The sequence below is a fragment of the Myotis nattereri genome (assembly GCF_964212035.1).
Source record: "Myotis nattereri genome assembly, chromosome: 17".
NCBI classification, from domain to species: domain Eukaryota; kingdom Metazoa; phylum Chordata; class Mammalia; order Chiroptera; family Vespertilionidae; genus Myotis; species Myotis nattereri.
The window spans coordinates 130,456-150,854 of NC_138092.1; the positions used below are offsets into that span (position 1 = coordinate 130,456).

Consider the following 20,399-nt stretch of genomic DNA (forward strand, 5'->3'; position numbering starts at 1 on the left):
CCCAGACTCTGCTGCACCGAGCTGGCTTCCTAGGGAGCGGGGAGAAGGCAGGCACGTGCGGGCCCGCCTGCACCCCACCCGCATCTGATCACAGGGCGGGTTGCCCCACAGGCCCAGGAAAGGAAGTGTCCGGGCCGCCCGGAGTCCTGGCCGCGGGAGCCGCCAGAACCGGTGACCTCCGCCGCCGTCCCCGGAACCCGAAGCGCAAGGCCTTGGCCGCGGGGGGACATGTGTTCAGGCAGCGCCTCCACCACCTGACCCATCGGCCGCTTCCGGCGCGGGAGGAGGATGTGGCCTGTGTGCGTGCGCGGGGCGCTCCGGGCCTGGGCCCTGCCCTTGGCGCGAGCCTCGGGGGCGCGGGCCTGCAGTGGGGCTGGGGGCGTCGCCTACACTCAGGGCCAGAGCCCAGCGCCCCGCACCCGCGAGTACTTTTACTACGTGGACCACCAGGGCCAGGTGGGCCGGGGCGGGGCGGAGGACCACCGAGGGGGCGGGCCGGAAGGGCGGGCGGGTCCGTTAGACCAGCGAGCGCGTGGGAGCTGTGGCCCAGCGCTGGGGAGACCCGCACTCGGGTCTTAGCTCAGGAGGGTTGGTCGGCCTCGGCCCCGCCCCCTCCCCCACCCCCACCCCCCAGCTGCCAGCTCTACACGTGTCTGCACCTTGCACCCCAGTTCCTACCAACCTTCGGCCTCCAGTCCTGGGCTGCCCCGCCTGCCTTGGAAGCCCTGGCGGGGGCAATGGCCACACCCAGGAGGAAGCCAGTCAGTCAGGTAGCCCCGCGGAGAATGTGGCACCTGATTAGAAACTTGAGGTTAAAGTCGCGGAAAAGGCCGCTTTAATGAACCCGGGTGCGGCCGATCCGGGGAATGGGAAGGGCCCAGGTTTCCTCTACGCTCCTCTGTACACGGTGCGCACAGATGAGCACAGGGAGCGGACACAGGTCTGGCCCGGGCACAGGGAACCTCCCGCCTCGGGCAGGCGTCCTGCCGGGCTCATGGGCACCGCCTGTCCCTCTGTCTGCAGCTTTTCCTGGATGACTCCAAAATGAAGAACTTCATCACCTGTTTCAAAGGTACTGCTGTGCCCTCTCCACCTTCCTTCTCCCTTCGGGGAAGGCTTCGGAGGGTCCGCTCCTCAACCCCGCCCGCGGCAGGGGCTGGGCATCCTGAGCTCCCAAGCCCCGCTATCGAGTGAGGCCAGGGCGGCCCTCCCTGCCGGCGCCGGCTCCCGGCGTGGCCCTGGGGTAACGGGGCCTGGCGTGGTGAGCAGCCCGTGTCCTTCGCCTCCCCAGACCTGCAGTTCCTGGTCACCTTCTTCTCCCGTCTGAGACCCAACCGCAGCGGGCGCTACGAGGCCTCCTTCCCCTTCCTCTCTCCCTGCGGCAGAGAGCGCAACTTCCTGCGCTGCGAGGACCGACCCGTGGTCTTTACGCATCTGCTGGCTGCAGGCCCCGGGTCCCCGCGCCTCTCCTACTGCGGCGGCGGCGAGGCGCTGGCTGTGCCCTTCGAGCCCGAGCGCCTGCTGCCCCTGGCCACCAACGGGCGCCTGTACCACCCCGCGCCGGAACGCGCAGGGGGCGTAGGTCTGGTGCGCTCGGCCCTGGCCTTCGAGCTCAGCGCCTGCTTCGAGTACCCGCCCGGTGCGTCCGCGGTGCCCTCCCACGTGCACTGGCAGGGCCAGCGCCTCCCCCTCACCATGGATCTGGCCCCGCTGCTGCTCGCCGCCCCCCAGCCCTGAGCGTCAGGCGGGAGGCCGCGGGCCCTGAGCGCCCCTCTCGCCCGTGTCGCTGCGCACGCGCCACCCGGAGAGCGCGCAGGCCGCGTGCGCGTGCGCGTCGGGGAGCATCTAGGCCCCGCCCCGCCCGGCGCTGTCCGAGGTGCTGCCGCGGCCGGTCCCGGACCGAATGCGGGAAGGGGCCCGGGCCCGGGCCTTTCTACTCTCCCGATCTGGGGCATCCTCTGCTTCCGCTCGCGACGGCAGGACCGGGCGACCGGGCGAGAGGCCCAGGGCTCCAGTGCGCTTGCGCGACCGGCGCCCGCCCCTCCCCTGTCCGGGCTGCTCCGTGGGCCGGGGCGCCGTGGGCTCGGCGGGGGAGCCGCGCCGCAGGAGCGTCAGGTGAGGGGGCGCCCGAACCAAGGTCAGCGGGCACGGGGCGGGATCGGGGCCGTCCACTACACGCACTGAGGACGTGCGGCCTGGCGGGACCACGCCCTGCCCTGATTCGCCCAGAACAGACCCGTGCTCTGGGGATGCAGGCGAAGCTTTGGGGTACCTAGGTGCCTGGCTCGGTTTTCCTTCTGCGCCCGATGGGGTCGCAGGGCTTCACCCCACCCCCAACCCCTACCCCGCGCAGATGGGCGCCCCGGAGGCAGCGTCAGCCATCTCAAAGCCTATGCGTGACGCCCGGGCCCCTACCCAGCCGGATTAGGGTTTGTCCGCCGAGTAAAAGGATGTGTGTGCGGGCCTCCCAGGCTCTCCCCGCCTGGGCCCTCATCCTTGCCCAGCTGGCCCTGTGACATGGATCCGCATCTAGGGGTGCCCGTATGAGCAGCAGCGCCCTGAATCCCGAGGAGGAAGCTAAGAACCTTCTCTACTGGAGAGGCCTTGCTCCTGGAAGATGGGTGTGGGCAAGCCCTTTTGCTCAAGGAGATGAGTGCCAGGGGCCAAGAGAAATCCCCTGGCTTCTTGGGGCTCGCAAACATCCTGAGACACCAAGGAGCTGCCCCTGCCTGGGCCAAAGCTACTCCATTAAAACTTTTGCTGTGCCTACTTCATCTCTAGTGACTTTAAATAATCACTTTAAGGCAAGATTTAAACAACCATTAAAGCCACCTAGTTCCTTTCTACAAGACTCACTCTTGATAGTGGAAAACCTGGTGAACAGGGGGGTGCTCAGAGCAGGTACCACTTGAGGTGGAGCCTGAGGCTGGGTGACAGCCAACCCTCTGCCCTGCCACCCTGGTTGGTTTCTCAGCCCAAGTCCCCACCTTTAAAATCGGACTCCTTGTGCCTGGAACTAGATCCAGACCTTCCCGTCTCTCTAGGATCACAGCTGCATGTGCATAAACCCACAACACACTACATTCCTTCAGTCCAGAAAGTCACTGTTGAAACTATACTATAGAAACCCAGTTGGTGGCCCAACTATTCCAGGGCCCCACTGTCCCCCAAAAGAGGCACCTTTTGGGGAGCCAGCATGGAGAACACAGGTCCATAGCTTGGGAAATGTTCTTCCCTATCATTTGCTTCATCATCCTACTCTCTAACAAGTTCCCAGAGAACAAACCCTCATTCCAGTAAGCTGTTCCACCCATCCCACTCCCAGGGCAGGTCAAAGGAGGGCCTGGGTTTTTCTTAGAGGAGTCAAGAGCCATCCTCTAAGACCAGTTCTGCCCTGCCTTCCATCAAGTGACCTTATCCAGGGGGTACAAAAGGGACCTCTGCTCTGGGCCTTACAAGATCTCATGCCAGTCCCCAGAGAGCAGAGTCCAGTGTACAAGGGGTGCCATTTGCGCATCCCCCTCTGGCCCAGGCTTGGGAACAGCTCTGGACTTCACCACCCAAATGCTCCCGAGCCTGTATCACCATACCTGACACCAGCCTCAGTCTCTTGCAATGTAGGTCCAGAGTGGCTAGTTGGGAGGGTGTAGAGGGCGGTGCTACCTAGACAGACATGCACATGGCTGGGCAGAGATGGAATGAGAAGAGAAGGGGACAGGGTGGGCTGTCCCCATGTGGCCTGTGTGCAAGACAGAGGACATCAGAAATTCAAAACTGGAACCTCATGTCCCAAATCCTTGACTGCTTTCGTTAAGAAAACGTTTTATCAGTTTCTTAAGTTGATTTATAAATTTTCAAACATTAGACACGGTGTGAGCTTCCATCCATGCTCTTCGCTGACTCTCAAGTGTTAGGGCAAGGCCTTGCCAAACTGTTTCAGGAAGTGCTTCCCATCTGGGGCCCCATTGTAGCAAAATTGGTGAGGAGGTTGGCCTCGGGAGATGGCCTCCGGGGCCCCGGCACTGCTGCTGCTGTCGCTGCTCTGTCTGCCCAGTCTCCCGCCCGGATCCACCAGCTGCCCGGCCGCCTGCCGCTGCTACAGCACCACAGTGGAGTGTGGGGCCCTGGGGCTGCACGTTGTCCCGCCAGGAATCCCGCCTGGGACACAGGTGGGAACTGTGTGGGGCTGCGGGTGAGGAGGGAAGGGTGTGTGAGCATCCCGGTGGGCAGACGGGAACCTTAGTTGGAGGAACACTCCCTCAGTGGGGTAAACACCGCCTGCCCTCCCTCCCTCTGGCCTGCAGACGCTGTTCCTGCAGGATAACAGCATCTCACGCCTGGAGCTGGGCATCCTGGCGCCCCTTGCAGCCCTTCACAGGCTCTACCTGCACAACAACAGCCTTCGCACCCTGGAGCCAGGCACCTTTCAGGCTCAGTCGCGCCTGCTGGAGCTCGCGCTCACAGGCAACCGGTTGCGAGGCCTGCGCCTGGGGGCTTTTGCAGGCCTGGCTCAGCTGCGCGTCCTCTACCTGGCTGGCAACCAGCTGATGCAGCTGCTGGACTTCACCTTCCTGCATCTGCCGGTGAGGGAGCGGGGGAAAAGGGCGGGGATCCTCCTGTACTGTCAGCTGCTCTGAGGGGCTGGAGTTGTGAAGGGGACAAAAGTCAACCAGCCTAGCCTGGTAAGGAACATATCTCCTAGGGCCCCTTTCCCTGATGATCTGCTGTCCTTGCTTCAGCGACTGCAGGAGCTGCACCTGCAGGAAAACAGCATTAAGCTGCTGGAGGACCAGGCCCTGGCCGGGCTCTCCTCACTGGCACTGCTGGACCTCAGTAGGAACCAGCTGGGCACCATCAGCCATGAGACCCTGCAGCCCCTGGCCAGCCTGCAGGTCCTGCGCCTCACAGGTACCTCTTCTGGAGCAAGGGGTCTCAAGCAAAGATATCAAGCCACAGTGCTGGCATTAGGGAGTAGGCCCAGTTATGTAGGGCAACCCAATGGCAGTGGCTCAAGAGCTGTACACCCCCAGCAACCACAGCAGAATGCTGCCAGGAATGGGGGTGTTGGTAGGGGCACAGCTCAGAGAATTTTTGTAAGGAAGACAGAAAAGGTACAAGTCTCTAAACAGAGTAGACACAGTTGAGGGGCTTGCACACTTTGGGGCCATCAGAGGGCAGGTAGGTAGAAACTAGAAAGATGGGGGCATTTCTAGGAGACAACACCTGAGAGACAGGGCTGACAGTATGTGCAAGGTTTTAGTGGTGGTGAGATGTCTGTGTGGACACCAGGGTCCCCCCAAATAGTGGGCCTTGGCGGGACAAGAGACTGCCTAGATACCGTGGACTGAAGGCGCCAGGGAAGAGTCGGCCCACACCTAAGGAGCTTGTGCAGGGGTGGCAGGGGTCCCTGACTCTGTGGGAGGTAGTGAAGGGGCTCCTGCTCTGGCCAGTGGAACCCCAATTGCACAGGCTGTGGTCACAGCTGCCCCTGGGCTACCTGCTCACCGCTGCTCTGTCCACAGAGAACCCATGGCGCTGTGACTGCGCGCTGCACTGGCTGGGAGACTGGCTCAAGGAGGCGGGGCAGAGGTTGCTCGGCTCCAGGGACAGGAAGATCGTGTGCGCAGAGCCTCCACGCCTGGCCCTCCGGAGCCTCCTGGACGTCTCTGGCAGTAGCCTCATCTGCATCCCACCTTCTGTGCACGTTGAGCCGCTGGAGGTGACAGCCAACCTGGGTGAGAACCTGCGGGTTGCCTGCCAGGCTTCCGGCTACCCGCAGCCCCTGGTAACCTGGAGAAAGGTGGCCCAGCCTCGCGAGGGACAACCACGGGCCCAGGCCCCGCCAGAAGGCGGGGTGCCAGGCCCAGGCGGGCACGGAGTCTCCGACACGGGCAGCGGCATGCTCTTTCTCGCCAACATCACCCTGGCCCACGCTGGCAAGTACGAGTGCGAGGCCTCTAACGCCGGCGGCGCCGCTCGGGTGCCCTTCCAGCTCCTGGTCAACGTGTCCCAGCAGCAGCTGCAGGGGGCGGCCCCGCCGGCGGCCGTGGGCCCTGCGCCCCTGCCCGAGGCGAGCAGCATGGCCTTCCGCGCCCTGGGGCTGGCCACGCAGACGGTGATCGCGGCGGCCATCGCGCTCCTGACGCTGACGGCGATGCTGCTGGCGACCCTCATCTGTCGCCGGCGCCGGCGGCGGAAAAAGGCGCCCGGGCCCCCGGGGGAGGGCGCGCTGTTCGTCAACGACTACTCGGACGGGCCCTGCACCTCCGCGCAGCTGGAGGAGCTCCGCGGCGAGCGGGGCCACGAGATGTTCGTCATCGACCGCTCCAAGCCGCTCTTCGCCGAGGCCCCAGCACAGGGCGCGGCGCCCGGGCCGGCGCAGGGGTTCGCGCTGCAGCCTCCCGCCGCCTATGAGATCCACTGCTGAGGGCGGGGCGGGCGACGCGCGCTGATGACGGAGGCCCGGCGGACTGGCCAGTCGGCGGACTCCGTTCGCGCATGCTCCAGCGTGATCAGTAAAGGGTGGAAGCTGCGCGGTGTGAACCGAGCTGTGTGTGAGGTCTGGGGACCCAGGGCGAGGGGGGTGCAGGCACCCCGAGCGCCGTAGCTTTGCAGACACAAGTCCTGGGGTGCAAACGTTGGATGGCCAGGGAGGCTCCTAACACCCCCACTGAGGTTCTCCTCTCGTGCTGTGAAGATGCCCAGACCTGCTGGGAATGGCCAGGGGAGGGAGAGCAGCCTGGAAGACAGTTGTTACCGGGGCCATGCTGGGTGTGGCAGCAGAGCCAGGGACAACTCGCTAACCAATGAGGACAGAAAAAACAGCCACAAATTTAAGTTCCAAACACACTGCGCATTTGTACCGTAATAACATGGTCTGGCCCCAAAGCCCAGCCGACAGACTCCTGAGTGCCAGGACAGGGAAAATCATGATAGGGCCCCAGTGCATAGGGCCAACCTCCTTGAAGCAGGCCAGTCCCAACTTCAACACAGGGCAGTCTGCTCTGGAAAAGGGCCCAGAGGGAACACCCTCTCTCAGCTCAGAGATGGGACCCAAGAGGACTAGGGCACCAGAGGGTAGCCAAGTGCAGACTAAGCAAGCAGGGCTGGGCAGGTCTGGAATTCAGACCTCAGGCCCACAGATGGGTGAACAGTCAGGGGAGCAAGTGCAGGACAAAACTGCGCAGGGTACTACAGAATGCGCAGGGAGGTTCAAGGTGCACCCAAGGGGCACAAAAACCAGACACCAGTGCCTTTGCGTCAGCCTCTAACAGGGTCCCAGCCAAGGCTGGGCCTACCCAGGAGGGGGAGGGGCCTCCAGCAGCCCTGGACTCTGGGACAGTCTGTTTCTCACCCAGAAGCCCAGAGATCACAAACTGAAGTAGTCTGCAGCCAGGCGACCATAGATGTCCGTGGTCCAGACCACATGGGCACGGCCGGAGGCTAGCAGCAGCTGGTGCAACTCAGCCTCCACACGGGCAAATTTCTCCTCATTGATGGAGGCCTCCAGCAGAACAGAGGCAGGTGGCGGCCAGGGCAGGCCCTCGTAGCAGTCCACGGGGAAGGGGTGCACCACTGTGCGCAGCTCGGCCTGTGCCACCGAGTCCCGCAGGAGCTCCTTCAGACCTGCCATGGAGAGCGGGTTGCCGTAGAGGCCGAGGTAGCGGAGGCGGGCGCAGCGGGTCAGCACGGGGAGCACGGCCAGCAGCTGGGCGTCAGCAAGCTGGCACTCGGTCAGCTCGAGGTGCAGCAGCGTGGCCGCCGCCGCCTGCAGCAGGCCCTGGAAAGGCTCCAGCTGGCTGCCCGACAGGTCGTTGCCACTCAGGTCCAACTTCTTGAGGTGGACGGCATGGGGGCTGCGTGCCAGGAAGCACAGGTCCTCCGGCAGCAGAGCACAGAAGGCCAGCTCCAGGCTCTCCAGGGGGCTCTGCAGAGTGCTGCAGGTAAAGCCAGGGGTCATGAACAGGCAGGCAGGGGACCGTCTTGGGGAGGGGAGAGGCAGAACAGTATTGGGGCCACTCACCTGAGCAGCTGGTCCAGCCGCCCTGAGAGGAGAGAGGAGCCCATGCTGAGCTCCCGCAGGCAGGTGAAGCGGCCCATCTGGGCCAGGAAGTATCGGAAGTTGTCCTCGCCATCCACGGAGGGCTGCCGTGAGTCCCCGTGGACATAGTGCAGCCGCAGGCTGGCCAAGCGCTGGAAGCGGGCCACGTGAGGGATGATGACGGACAGGCCGCGCAGCCCCAAGTTGTTGAAGCGCAGGTCCACGCGGCGCAGGCAGCCCGCGTCCAGCAGCTGCAGCAGGGCCACGGTGTTGCGCATGGGCAGGTCCTCAGCCCGCAGGTCGCGGCAGCACAGCCGCAGCGGGCTGCCTGCGCCGCTACGCAGGGCCTCCCGCAGGAACGCGTACGAGGCCCGGTTCACCCGAAGGTCCACACGCACCTCCACGGGAGCGGGGCCCGGCCCAGGCTCCGCAGTCCCGCCTTGCTGCTGTGCGATGCACGTGCGGGCCACAGCTGCTGTGCAGTCCCACATGCTCATGGTGCCGGAGTCCTGCTCCACACCGTCGTCCAGGAGGCCCGTCATGTCCAGCACCCGCAGTGCGTGCTTCCTGGGAGCACAGGTGGGCTGAGAAAGGTGATAAGAGGGAGAGCCCACACCCAACCCCAGCCACCTTGGGACAGAAGCAACATGCCTGTTCCTGCACTCTGAGCTCTTAACACCAGCCTGAAGCCTCTCTGGGGACCCTTTCTGCACATCCCAAGCCTGAGGGCCCCTCAGGTGAGCCCATACCTGCAAAAAGACCGTGTGCCAGCCTCAGCCTCTGGGGTGTGGAGCCGGGCTGTGAGCCCCAGGATCACAGCCTGCATGCTCTCTGTGCTGGGCCGCTCCTGCAGCAGGGCCCGGCTGCAATGGGCACACTCCTGCAGCAGCTGCTGGAAGCTGAGCAGGGGGAAGGGCCATGTGTGCACCAGTTCGCGTAGCACAACAGTCTTCTTGTCCATGAAGGCCACCTTGAACAGCAGAGGGAAGAGCTCGCGTGGGAGCAGGGGCAGAGCCTGGCAGGCCGCGGGCTGGCACTGGAGCACCTGCCGCGTGCTCAAGAACACAAGCGTGTGCATGGCGCCGGGCAGGGCAGGAGGCCACCTGCAGGGAAGAGACCTTCAGTGGGGAGGACAGACCCCAGGCTACCACCTGCCACAGACTCCTCCACACACTAGTAGCAGGAAAGCCCAGCCCAGTACCTGCCAGTCAGTGGTCAGTGGGACCACAGCTCTGAAGAGTAAGTGCCAGGTGCCTAGCAATGGGCTAGGCAGAGTGCAAAGGGGGACAAGGCCACCCCCTCGGTCCCACATGGGGGCCTGTTTAGGAAAACAAAGCCATCAAGCAGCACGGGATACCAAGGCCCCAGAGAGGACCCGCCCACCTGGTGTGCTTTAGACAGCTGTTGGCTGCAGGGCCTCCCCCACCCTTACTTCAGGCCTCTCAAATTACAAAGCAGCTTATGAGAGATCCTCTCTCAAAAGTAAAATAAGGTTCTGGCCCCTCCCCCTCCACAAGCACTAGAAGGGTGGGATCCTGGGGAGAGGGGCTGGAATCTGCATCCCAGCTCGCTCCCGTACCCTCCTCAGAAGCTACTGCAGGCTGTCCCAGGACCCTGCGCAGCAGCAGAGAGGAGCTGGACGCACAGATGCTCCTCAATAAACACCAGGAAAAGTGTAAAGGACCGGGACCCAGGAAACAGAGTCCAGATGGCCTGAGTAACCCAAGCCCTCAACATGACCCTTCGTCCTAACTTCTATATCCAGACGTGTTGCTAGGCATGGAAACCCCTGGAAAGCAACCCTCACCGACTGAGGGCCTTAGCAGCTGTCTAAACATCTCCCTCCTCCCTGAAGAACCAAGTCAAGAAACCAAGTTTCAAACCCATAGATGCTGGAGGCCCCAGGCCGGAAAACTGCTCAAATAGTTAGAGGCCACTGCCAAAGGGGCATTCAAGCTAACGGGAGGCACAAGACGATGCCTCCGGCCGCAGGAACCTGTGTCAGCTCTGCTGCTGAATCAGAGCATCTCATCCCCCAAACCGCCTCCCGGTCACAGGAAGCTGAACAGATGAGGACGAGGGACGAGGCCTCCTCGGCCAGGGCCGCAGCCTGGGTGATGGAAGCCTGGGCGGGGAAGGGCGTCTGGCCCCAGACCTCACACAGAACCTAAGCCCTGAGCACAGCGGCTCCCGAGAAGCCCTGACGCCAGCCTCGGCCGCGCTCTGCCCGTGGACAAATCTCGCGAGGACGATGCATCCCTCGCCGAGAAAGGACAGACCCACCGAGCACCTGTCACGAGAGGAAACGCAAGCAGCCCGTGTGATCACCGGGAGAGGAGCCCCTACGCCGGCCCGTCGTGCCCGGCGTTTTCCGAAGGCGCCCCGCACCGCCTCCTGGCCTCGCGGAGGCGCTCGCCCCGACCCCTCCTCCTCCTGGCGCGTCGCCCCAGGGCCCGAGCCGTGCAGCCCGCGTGGGGACCCGCGTCCTCTCCCGCCCACAGCCCCACCGCCCGTGTCCTGCGGCCTAGCAGGGCCGGGAGCGCACGGCCCCGCTCAGTCCTTGCAGGCGACCCGCGCTCACCGGCCCCGCAGCAGCCTCCGCCGCCGTCAGCACCGCCCCGCCCCGCCCCGCCCCGCGCGCCGTGATGACGTCGTCTACCCACATTGGCCGCCGCTCCAGGACCCCGGGGATTGGCTGCCCCAGCTTTGCGTTGGCTCCGACGCCCCGCCCCCGACCGCGCCGAGTCCCCATTGGCTGCCGGCCGGCGGCCTTCTCGCGGCGGGAGAATCGCGGAGCCCCGAGCGGAGGCCGCGCGCGGGGCCGGCTCGCCATGGAGCGACTGCGGGAGGTGCGGGCGCACCTGCAGGCGTGGGAGCGCGCGTTCCGGCGGCAGCGCGGGCGGCGGCCGGTGCAGGTACGGGCTGCCCGGGGGCGGGAGGCTGCTGGGGTGGCCCCGGCTGACGCGCTCCCTTCACAGGAGGACGTGGAAGCGGCGCCCGAGGAGACCCGCGGTGAGCGCCGGGCGGCGGGGCCACCGGGTGGAGGCACGAGGGGTGAGGGAGCCGAGCGGGCACCACCGAACCCTGACCCCTAACCCCTGACCCGCCCCCAGCGCTCTACCGGGAGTACCGCGCCCTGAAGGAGACCCTGCGTCCGGCCAGCGGCGCTGGACCCCGCGGCCCCGTGCAGGCGCTCCCGGAGGCGGCCGAGGAGGTACCGCGGCCCCGTACCCTAGCCTCCCGGCGTAGCTTTCTGTGTGGCGGGGAGCTCCGTGGGGCACCGAATTTGGGGGGAGGAGGGCGGGCCCGGCTCCCTCCCGGTCTCGGAGGTCTGGGGCGAGGGGCTGGAGACACCTCTGTCCCCCACACCAGCCTTGCCGACCCCACTGTCTCCTCCTGCAGGTGCCCGAGCCCAGCTGCTGGGGCTCCCACCTGAATCGGGCTGTAACCCAGAGCCTCCCCGCTGCTGTCGCGCCGAGCCCTCGCGGGTCTGTGCCGGACTATGGGAAGCGGCTCAAGGCAAACCTGAAGGACGCTCTGCAGGTGAGGACAAGAGCCACGGAGACGTCCACCCGGGGTCCAGAACTGCCCTCGGCCCAGGGGCTGGACCAGCAGACACCCCCCCACAGGTGCCCCTGCTCGCTCCAGCGCGCACACGCCTCCCGCACTTACCAGGCCTGGCTTCTGGAAGGAGGTCACAGTCCGTTTCCGCGCTCAGCTCCCTTTCCATTCCAGCCGCACGGAGGGGTCAGGCGGGGACTCTGCAGGGGGCAGGATCTTTGGCAGCCCGGGGCCTGAACTCCTGCTTGCTTGTCTGTTCTCTCTCCAGGCTGGGCCAGCCCTGCGCCGAATCCCCCGGCCTCCGCAAAGACCCCCACCCAAGGAGCCTTCCCCAGGGCTGCCAGCTGCAGGGGCTGACCCCGTGTCTCCTGAAGAAGTCAGTGAGGTGCTGCCCCAGCTCCCCAGGGCCCAGCTAAGGCCAGGCCGGCTCCAGCAGCTGCAGGAGTCCCTGAGCCTGCGGCTGGGCTCCCTCGATCCTGGCTGGCTACAGAGGTGTCACAATGAGACCCAAGGTTTTCTGGTGACTTCCGAGGCCTGCCAGCCTGTCCTGGGTACAGAAGAGCCACCGCCCCTGACTTCAGGTGTTCCCTCTGGTCCTGGCCCCAGCACAGGCCCTGAGGCACCTTTTCTGGGCTCAGAGGCTCCAGCTATGAAGGTACCTGGGGTCAGTGCAGGGAACCCCCTACTAGGCAGCAGGCAAGGCAAGAAGCGGAGAAAGAGTGGGGAGCTAAAGGGGACGGCTGCTGCCCAGGCCCATCAGCACAGCAGCCGAGAAGGCTCCCCGCCAGAGGGAGCTGGGGCTGTACTGCCGGCAGGAGAGCGTCCAGGGGAGCCCATGCCGGCGCAGCTCCTCCCCGGCCCCTCAGCCCCCAGGTAATGCAATGCAGCCTCCCAGCAGGGTCCTCTTGAGTTGGGCCAAGGTGGGGCTGCTGTGGGCAAGGCACACCTGTATGTCCCTTCTAGGCCAGCTGTCCGGGACAGGGGTAATTACGTTCGGCTCAACCTGAAGCAGAAACGCTATGTTCGGGGTCCAGTCCTGCGTGGCAGACTCCTCCGAAAGCAGGTGAGGTTGTGGCAGGCACTCCCCTCACCCCTCCTGCCTCTCGCCTTGTGACCCTCCTTTGTGCCCCACCCCAGGCATGGAAGCAGAAATGGAAGAAGAAGGCGGAACATTTGGGGGGTGGTCAGCCCAATGCCCCAGTCAAGGATTCTTGCTTCCGGTGTGGGCAGCTCGGCCACTGGGCATCCCAATGCACCAGACCAGGTGAGGCTTCTGTGCTGGTGTGTTGGGCCAACACTGCTTGGAGAGGGTGTTGTGCTCTTTGGGGTTTGACTGAAGCAAAAAGCCCTCCTAACTCCGTACCCCAGGCCCCAAACCTACCCGGGTCCCCAAGGAGGAGGGTGGCAAAGACGAAGATGACAGGCAGATGCTGCCCACGTTGGCGGCAGTAGCTCAGAGGACACACGCTGCCTGCAGCCAGCTCCGTGGTGAGTGGAAGCCGCCTTCTTGCTAGAATGATGCCAGACCAGCCTGGAGCTCCCATAACACCCTCTCCTGTCCACCCCCCACAGGTGAGGAAGATACAGATCCTGCTGGGTCTGAGCTGCTAGTGCCCATGGAGGCACCTGTGCCTGGGGGACCCTGCCCATCCCCAGCTGTGCCGCCACTCTACCTGCCGGGTCCCTTGGGGCAGGTGGCAGGTGAGCAGATGCCTACCAGCCTAGGACCTTTACCGAAAGGTGGGGGCGACTCGGCCATGCTGACCCCACATCTGTGTACACAGCGACGCCAGTTGAGGTGTTGCAGGCCCTGGAGCAGCTGGGGCACCGAGCCTTCCGCCCTGGGCAGGAGCACGCAGTCATGCGAATCCTGTCTGGTGAGCATGGCTGCCGGGGGAGTGAGGCGGGGCTGAGGCCAGGCTGCAGAGCCTCACTGCTGACCTGGCTCCCGTCCAGGCATGTCCACACTGCTGGTGCTGCCCACCGGTGCCGGCAAGTCCCTGTGCTACCAACTCCCTGCGCTGCTCTACGCCCAGCGAAGCCCCTGTCTCACGCTGGTCATCTCTCCTCTCCTGTCCCTCATGGACGACCAGGTGTGTGCACAGGCCCAGCAGCACAGCAGCCAAGTACACACAGGACCCTCAGGTGTGGGTGGAAGGCACGCACCGGCACCCCAGGCTTTGCTGTCCCTTTGGGCTGCTGCTTCTTACCCCACCGGCATCCTGGAGCTGTGGGGGTCCCGACAGTTCTCGGCCCACCAGCTCTGTCCACAGCCCTCAGCCTGGAAGTGGCCTGAGGACAGCAGGGACATGGCTGGCCAGACCTCCCCTAAAAGGAGACATCCTCAATGAGGCCTGTTTGGTCCCAGTGCCTGAGCCCAGGCCCAGCGGCAGCTCCGAACTCTTAGTTCCAGAGTCTGGGTGTTTTCTCCTCATGAGACTTGGGGTGGATACAGCAGTCACTATCGAGCTGAGCGACCTGGAGAGGCATTTGGGGGAGGCTGGGGCTGGATGGCCTTCAACAGACTGGCTCCTTTGTCTGCAGGTGTCTGGCCTGCCCCGAGGCCTGAAGGCGGCTTGTGTACACTCGGGCATGACAAGGAAGCAGCGAGACTCCGCCCTGCAGAGGGTGAGGGGCCTCCCAGAGCAAGACCCTTGGGGGCGACAGGCGGGGCCCTGGGCAGTGGTCCTGACCTTGCTGTTCACAGGCTCGGGCAGGCCAGGTGCACGTGCTGATGCTGTCACCCGAGGCATTGGTTGGAGCTGGGACCGGGAGCCCTGCCTGCCTCACTCAGCTGCCCCCAGTGGCCTTTGTCTGTATTGACGAAGCCCACTGCCTCTCTCAGTGGTCCCACAACTTCAGACCCTGCTATCTACGTGTCTGCAAGGTGAGCCTTGTCCTGAATACGGGTGAGTAGGTCTGGGGGGAGTGGGCATCCTTACTACCCCGCTCTGCACAGGTGCTGCGGGAGAGCCTGGGCGTGCGCTGCTTCCTGGGTCTCACAGCCACAGCCACACGCAGCACCACTCTCGACGTGGCCGAGCACCTGGGCATAGCCAAGGAGGGTGTCCTCAGGGGACCGGTCACCATCCCTGCCAACCTGCACCTTTCTGTGTCCATGGACAGGGACCCAGACCAGGTAGGTACGCACACACCCAGTAGAGGCTTTGTTTCCCGACTGTCCACACTGACCACTGTCCCTCGCCAGGCTCTGGTGACACTGCTGCAGGGGGACCGATTCCGCACCCTGGACTCCGTCATCGTCTACTGCAACAGGCGTGAGGACACTGAGCGGGTCTCCGCTCTGCTGCGCACCTGTTTGCCCGAGGCCAGGGCTCCCGGGCCTGGAGGTGAGGCTGGGCGGGCTGTGCCCCACAGACTTTCCCATGCAGACAGCCCACCAACCATCTGTGTCTTTCCTGCAGGCCGGGCCCCGGCGGCTGTGGCTGAAGCCTACCATGCCGGCATGTGCAGCCGGGAGCGGCGGCGGGTGCAGCGGGCCTTCATGGAGGGCCGGTTGCGGGTGGTCGTGGCCACAGTGGCCTTTGGGATGGGATTGGACCGGCCAGATGTGCGGGCTGTTCTGCACCTGGGGCTGCCCCCGAGTTTTGAGAGCTACATTCAGGCCGTGGGCCGGGCTGGGCGTGATGGGCAGCCTGCACACTGCCACCTCTTCCTGCAGCCCCAGGTTGGTGCCCACCAGCTCGAACTCCCCCCCCCCCCCCCCCCCCCCCCCCGTGCCTCGGCCACACGCTCACAGCCGTCCTGCTGCAGGGCGAGGACCTTCGGGAGCTGCGCAGACACGTACATGCCAACGCCATTGACTTCCTTGCTGTGAAGAAGCTGGTGCAGCGTGCGTTCCCGCCCTGCACCTGTGCCCGGCGGCGGTCTGAGCAGGAGGGAGGGGAGCGACAGGAGGGAGGCTCCTCCAAGCAACCCAGCCATGAGCAGACAGCCCGGTGCCCGGGCCACAAGCGGGCACTCCCAGTGCAGCCGACAGTGCAGGCTCTGGACATGCCTGAGGAGGGTGAGGAACTGGGGCAGGTGTTGGGGGGCACCTCACATTCCCATGTCCCCTGAGTCCCACTCTTCCCCCAGTCATTGAGACTCTTCTGTGCTACTTGGAGCTGCACCCACAGCACTGGCTGGAGCTGCTGGCACCCACTTACACTCACTGCTGCGTGCGATGCCCTGGGGGCCCCACCCAGCTCCAGGCCCTGGCCAGCAGGTGAACACACGTCCTATCCCAGAATGGTGACAGGGACAGAGGACTTGGGCTACCAATCACTCACACCTTCCCCTGGCATAGGTGTGTCCCCTTGGCTGCGTGCTTGGCCCAGCAGCTGCCTGGGAACACAGGTGGGGGAAGCAGCATTGTGGAGTTTGACGTGGTTGAGCTGGTGGACGCCATGGGCTGGGAGCTGGCCCCCGTGCGGAAGGCCCTCCACCAACTGCAGTGGAACCCGGAGCCCAGGCAAGGTGCGCCCCCACCCTTGGCCCTGCCTGCCACCTGCCTGCCACCTGCCCACCTGACACGCTCTTTGGCAGGTGTGCCTCAGGGCACAGGGGTGCTGGTGGAGTTCAGCGAGCTGGCCTTCTACCTGCACAGCCCTGGAGACCTGACCGCCCAGGAAAAGGACCAGATCTGTGGCTTCCTTCATGACCGAGTGCAGGCCAGAGAGCGGGAGGCCCTGGCCTGTCTGCGCCTTATGTTCCAGGCCTTTCACAGGTGCAGGGGTGGGTGGGCAGAGCGTGATTCCCCAACTCCCACCCCAGGGGGTGGCTCTGACGAGCTCATCCCACCCCAGCGTAGCCTTCCCCAGCTGCGGGCCATGCTTGGAGAAGCCGGACGATGACCGCAGCACCAGGCTCAAGGCCCTGCTCAGCCACTACTTTGAGGAAGAAGGGCCAGGGGGTGAGGAGGAAGCACAGGGCCCAGAGCCGGGACAGGCCAAGGTGAGTGCTAGCCACTCCTGGGCCTGGGGCAAGGTCAGGCAGCCGAACGTCTGTGTGCACACCTCCTGCCCAGCCTCCAGCCGTGGAGCTTGGTGGTCTGGAAGCTCAGGTTGTGCTGATTCGCTCCCACCCTCAGCTCCAGGACTGGGAGGACCAGATCCGAAGGGACGTCCGCCACTTCCTGTCCTCGTGGCCAGAGCAGCAGTTCTCAGGCAGGGCTGTGGCCCGCATCTTTCATGGCATCGGTGAGGGCCTGGGCGGCTCAGCCCCACCGGGTGGGCAGGGGGCTGGACCCAGTTGACAGTCCTCAGGGCCATGTACCCCATTCCACCGCAGGAAGCCCCTGCTTTCCAGCCCAGGTGTATGGACGGGACCGGCGCTTCTGGAGGAAGTACCTGCACCTGAACTTCCACGCCCTGATCAAGCTGGCCACCGAGGAGATCCTGCTGTGGGGCCGCTGACACCTGGCCACAGGCAGGCCCCGTCTCCCATGTCAGACACAGGTGTGAACCGGCACATGGAGAGTGGCAGGTGCAAGACCCAAGACAAGGGGCTGTCAGTGGCTGGGACAGTGGCTGACCTTGGACAAAGCCTACTGCCCGGATGTGGGCACAAGGAGGCCACAAAATACAAAATGGAAGATGCTGGAGTTGTTGCAGGGACCCTCCTTTTCGGTGGGGCCGTTCCACAGTCTGGGCAGCCTTGAGCACCACACATCCCAGACAGACAAGCAGGCCGGTCGGTCACACTTGGTTTTACTGACTAGTCTTACCACCCGGCTCAGGCCAGGGCTCTGGGTGCCAGGCTCAGGTACAGAATGGGTATGGCTGAGAGAGCAAGGAAGAGCGAGAAACAGAGGTGCAGGCCCAGGCTGTCGGCCAGGGCTCCAGCCAGTGTGCCCAGCAGCAGCTTCCCCAGCAGCTCCAGTGTGGCCAGGAGGCTGTAGTGTGTGGCCTGCCGGGTAGGGGGTGGGGGTGGGGTTAGGACTTGCTTGGACCTCAGCCCTGCATCCCCTTGGTGTCCTGGCCATGACCCCTCACCTGCAAGGCACTGGGTGCCAGCTGGCTGCAGCACATCATCAGAGTGAAGGTGGCGGTTGTGACCAGGCCCCCCAAGAAGTGCTGCAGACACAGGCTCAGCAAGACTGCCCCTGGGAGGACCAAAGTCAGCAGGGCCCAGGATGTGCAGTGTTCTTCCCCATGCCCAATGCCCAGCCCCTCACCTCTCAGGACTGTGCCAGGGTCCAGCCTGGCCCACGGGGTGTCCAAGTAGAAGAGCAGGGTGGTCTGGCAGGCAAGGCCTCCAAGACGGAACTGAAGTACTGACCTCAGCAGGGGAAGCAGCTTCCTGGGTGGGGAGACTGGGCAGGTCAGGGGTTTGGGGAGACTGGGGGTGAGCAGGTGAGTGGGACAGGCTGAGAAGGCTCACCAGTGTCCAGACAGCAGGGCCCCACCCAGGGACGAGCCAGCAATGGAGCAGGCCATGGCACCCACACTGTTCCACAGCCCCAGCTCCGGGGCGGAGAGGCCTCGGTCCAGCAAGAGGAGTGGGAACAGGCTGCTGGCACCCTGCTCACCTGTGGGGAGAACATGAGTGGGAGTACAACCGCCTCCCTTTTCCACCTGGGACCTTGGTCATGCTCCCCAGCCGGCTGCTACCCTGCCTCTGGTGCTGATGGTAGAAAGGGCATCAGCAGGACCCAGGGATTGTGGCTGGAGCTCAGTGGCACAACATAAAGCCCCACTGTTGGGCATACCCCAGAAAGAGGATGGCCCTGCCAGGTGTTCCTGGGGACCCACCTGGAGGTCCCCACCCCTGCTATCGCCGGACTCAAGCCCTCACTCACCCAGCTTGTAAGTGAGCACAAAGCCGGCGGTCCACAGGGTCCCGGACACAGCTAGCAAGTCCTGCAGAAGGTGCAGGGTGTGTGGGGGGAGTTCTGAGGGCTGAGGCGAGGGCAATTGTTGCAGGGCGGGTGTAGACCAAGCCAGAGCAGCAGCCAGCCAGTAGGTGGCAGCCAGGAGCACAAACAGCTGGGGCCAGGAGAGGGTGGGCACCAGGGCCAGCAGCCCACCACCCGCCAGCACCGACCCCAGCTTGTACGCAACCACCTGCACGGTATTGCCAGGCCCCAGCTCCGCCGGTTCCAGGAGCTGCATGGCTAGTGTGTCGAGGGCAACGTCCTGCACGGCTGCACCCAGGTTCAGCAACAGCAGCAGCCCCGCCACAGTAACCGGAAGCTCCGCCTGGCCACCTTCAGCCGGAGGCAGAGCTGCCAGCAGCCCGCACACCAGGCCCAGAGCAGCCGTGCTGAGCGTCAGCCAGGCCCTGGGGGAGCCCCGCGTGCCCACCAGCGGGGCCCACACCAGCTTGAACAGCCAGGGCGCGTACAGCACCTTGGTCAGTCCCACGCGAGTCAGGGAGAGGCCGCCCGCTCGCAGCAGCACGGGCAGCAGGCCAGACTGCAACCCGTAGGGCAGGCCCTGCACCAGGTAGAGGCCGGCCAGCGGCAGCAGCTTCCCACGCATGGCCGGGGCTGGGGCCGAGTTCAAGGCTGGGCCTGGAGCGGGACGGGCAAAACGGTTCCGTGTCTGGTCTGGTCAAGGGTCACAGACGGCATGGCCTTTGGACTGGGCCGGGCGGGGTCAGGGTTAGACTGGCTTCCGACCCGCAGAGCCGCAGGCCGTGCTCCGCTCCCGGGACCCCGTGGACCATAGAGCGCCAGTGGGCCAGAGCGGCCGAGTGCGCCGGCGCCCCCGGTGGCCCACCTGGGTACTGCGTCCGGAGTAGAACGCGGCAATGGGACCCATTCTGGTCCTTCTCAGGGTTGTCAGGTCCGCCCCCAGACCTCGGGGACCTAGACCCAAAGGCTGCACAAGTGTTTCCCGGCATCTCCCCAGTGGCCGCAGCCTCTCCAGCACCCCCTCTGCTCCCCATGGAGGAACTGGTTCAAGTTACACTGTCCGGCCCAAGGCCCTGGCTGTGCTTGCGTTTCAGCAGCTCCCCTGCCCAGCCCACTCCAGCTGGCCCGGCGGAGACACGTCCATCCAAGCGGAAGCCAAATGTGGGTTCTTTTGTGGCCTCTCCTGCCCAGAGCTACACACACACACACACACACACCCGTGCCCGTGGGCAAGAACTGCCTCGGGTTTCTGAGCCCGTGGGTCCCTGAAGCTGACCCTAGACTAGGATCTAGGCCCGGCCTAGATCCACCTGCAGGCTCGAATCAATGCGCTCCCTCAACTGCTGGGGTCACCGTGAGTGGGTTTCCTGTTATTTCTTGCATATTTTGGGGTCCCAAGTTTCCTCGTCTTTAAAATAGGGACTGCCGCCCTGGCCATGTGGCTCAGCTGGCTTAGCGTTGTCCCATGGCCAGAGGTGGCTAGATTCCGGGTCAGGGCATTGCCTGTTGCAGGCTCTATCGCCAGTAGAGGGCGTGCAGGAGGCAGCCACTCGATGGTCCTCATGGATGTTTCCCTCTCTCTAAAATCAATAAAAAATATTTTAAAATGAATAAATAAAGCAGGGACTACCATGATGCCTCCCTCAGCGACACGCAGCAGGCATCACCTGCATGTTCCAGTGGCAAGGACACCGGGCTGCCCACCTCCCGTCCCGGGTCCTCCAGCCCAGCCATCCCCGGGGTCTCCTCAGCATCGCACCTGCTCTCTTCACCCTCGGGGGATCTGGCTCGGGAGGGCCTCCCCTCACTGCCTCCCGGCCCTCGGGCTGCATGTACACGCCGATGCCACACACATTCACCACACGCTTCAAACACAACCCAGGCGGAGAGCCCCATTTGTTCCTCGGTTCCCCCAGCAGCGAGGGGGGGGGGGGGGCA

The 20,399-nt window shown here is 64.6% G+C and overlaps 5 protein-coding genes across 10 annotated transcripts; 3 read left to right on the top strand and 2 right to left on the bottom strand.

Annotated features, from left to right (window-relative positions):
- The first annotated feature begins 168 nt into the window (after positions 1–168).
- On the top strand, positions 169–1,758 carry LOC308533399 (UPF0598 protein C8orf82). The gene is made up of 3 exons (XM_081111394.1): positions 169–456; positions 1,024–1,072; positions 1,292–1,758. The coding sequence occupies exons 1-3, from the start codon at positions 289–291 to the stop codon at positions 1,735–1,737; spliced, it is 663 nt and encodes a 220-aa protein (XP_080967520.1). The 5' UTR covers positions 169–288; the 3' UTR covers positions 1,738–1,758.
- On the top strand, positions 1,758–6,547 carry LRRC24 (leucine rich repeat containing 24). 6 transcript variants are annotated; one of them, XM_081111388.1, is made up of 5 exons: positions 1,758–2,115; positions 4,055–4,169; positions 4,305–4,583; positions 4,740–4,908; positions 5,523–6,547. In XM_081111388.1, exons 1-5 carry the CDS (start codon positions 1,904–1,906, stop codon positions 6,425–6,427), a joined length of 1,680 nt encoding a protein of 559 aa, XP_080967514.1. In that variant the 5' UTR covers positions 1,758–1,903; the 3' UTR covers positions 6,428–6,547. The 6 variants fall into 6 exon arrangements, with proteins under 6 accessions (XP_080967514.1, XP_080967515.1, XP_080967518.1 ...); XM_081111389.1 differs by having other exon boundaries at positions 4,749–4,908; XM_081111392.1 differs by having other exon boundaries at positions 1,832–2,115; positions 3,972–4,169; positions 5,523–6,546.
- A 264-nt stretch (positions 6,548–6,811) lies between these two features.
- Positions 6,812–10,671, bottom strand: LRRC14 (leucine rich repeat containing 14). The gene is made up of 4 exons (XM_081111759.1): positions 10,623–10,671; positions 8,791–9,144; positions 8,024–8,608; positions 6,812–7,937 (listed from the first exon to the last, which is right to left on the bottom strand). The coding sequence occupies exons 2-4, from the start codon at positions 9,117–9,119 to the stop codon at positions 7,370–7,372; spliced, it is 1,482 nt and encodes a 493-aa protein (XP_080967885.1). The 5' UTR covers positions 9,120–9,144; positions 10,623–10,671; the 3' UTR covers positions 6,812–7,369.
- Positions 10,672–10,872: 201 nt separating this feature from the next.
- On the top strand, positions 10,873–17,203 carry RECQL4 (RecQ like helicase 4; the record flags this gene model as incomplete). Its single annotated transcript, XM_081111068.1, has 21 exons — positions 10,873–11,053; positions 11,155–11,255; positions 11,444–11,584; positions 11,871–12,475; positions 12,566–12,665; positions 12,740–12,866; positions 12,971–13,090; positions 13,175–13,303; positions 13,387–13,479; positions 13,559–13,695; positions 14,147–14,230; positions 14,310–14,489; positions 14,562–14,741; positions 14,811–14,952; positions 15,028–15,290; positions 15,377–15,629; positions 15,701–15,830; positions 15,912–16,331; positions 16,411–16,558; positions 16,695–16,803; positions 16,895–17,203. The coding sequence occupies 21 exons, from the start codon at positions 10,873–10,875 to the stop codon at positions 17,017–17,019; spliced, it is 3,768 nt and encodes a 1,255-aa protein (XP_080967194.1). The 3' UTR covers positions 17,020–17,203.
- A 93-nt stretch (positions 17,204–17,296) lies between these two features.
- Positions 17,297–19,266, bottom strand: MFSD3 (major facilitator superfamily domain containing 3). The gene is made up of 5 exons (XM_081111442.1): positions 18,405–19,266; positions 17,987–18,134; positions 17,781–17,905; positions 17,599–17,708; positions 17,297–17,512 (listed from the first exon to the last, which is right to left on the bottom strand). Exons 1-5 carry the CDS (start codon positions 19,084–19,086, stop codon positions 17,339–17,341), a joined length of 1,239 nt encoding a protein of 412 aa, XP_080967568.1. The 5' UTR covers positions 19,087–19,266; the 3' UTR covers positions 17,297–17,338.
- Between the last annotated feature and the right edge of the window lie 1,133 nt (positions 19,267–20,399).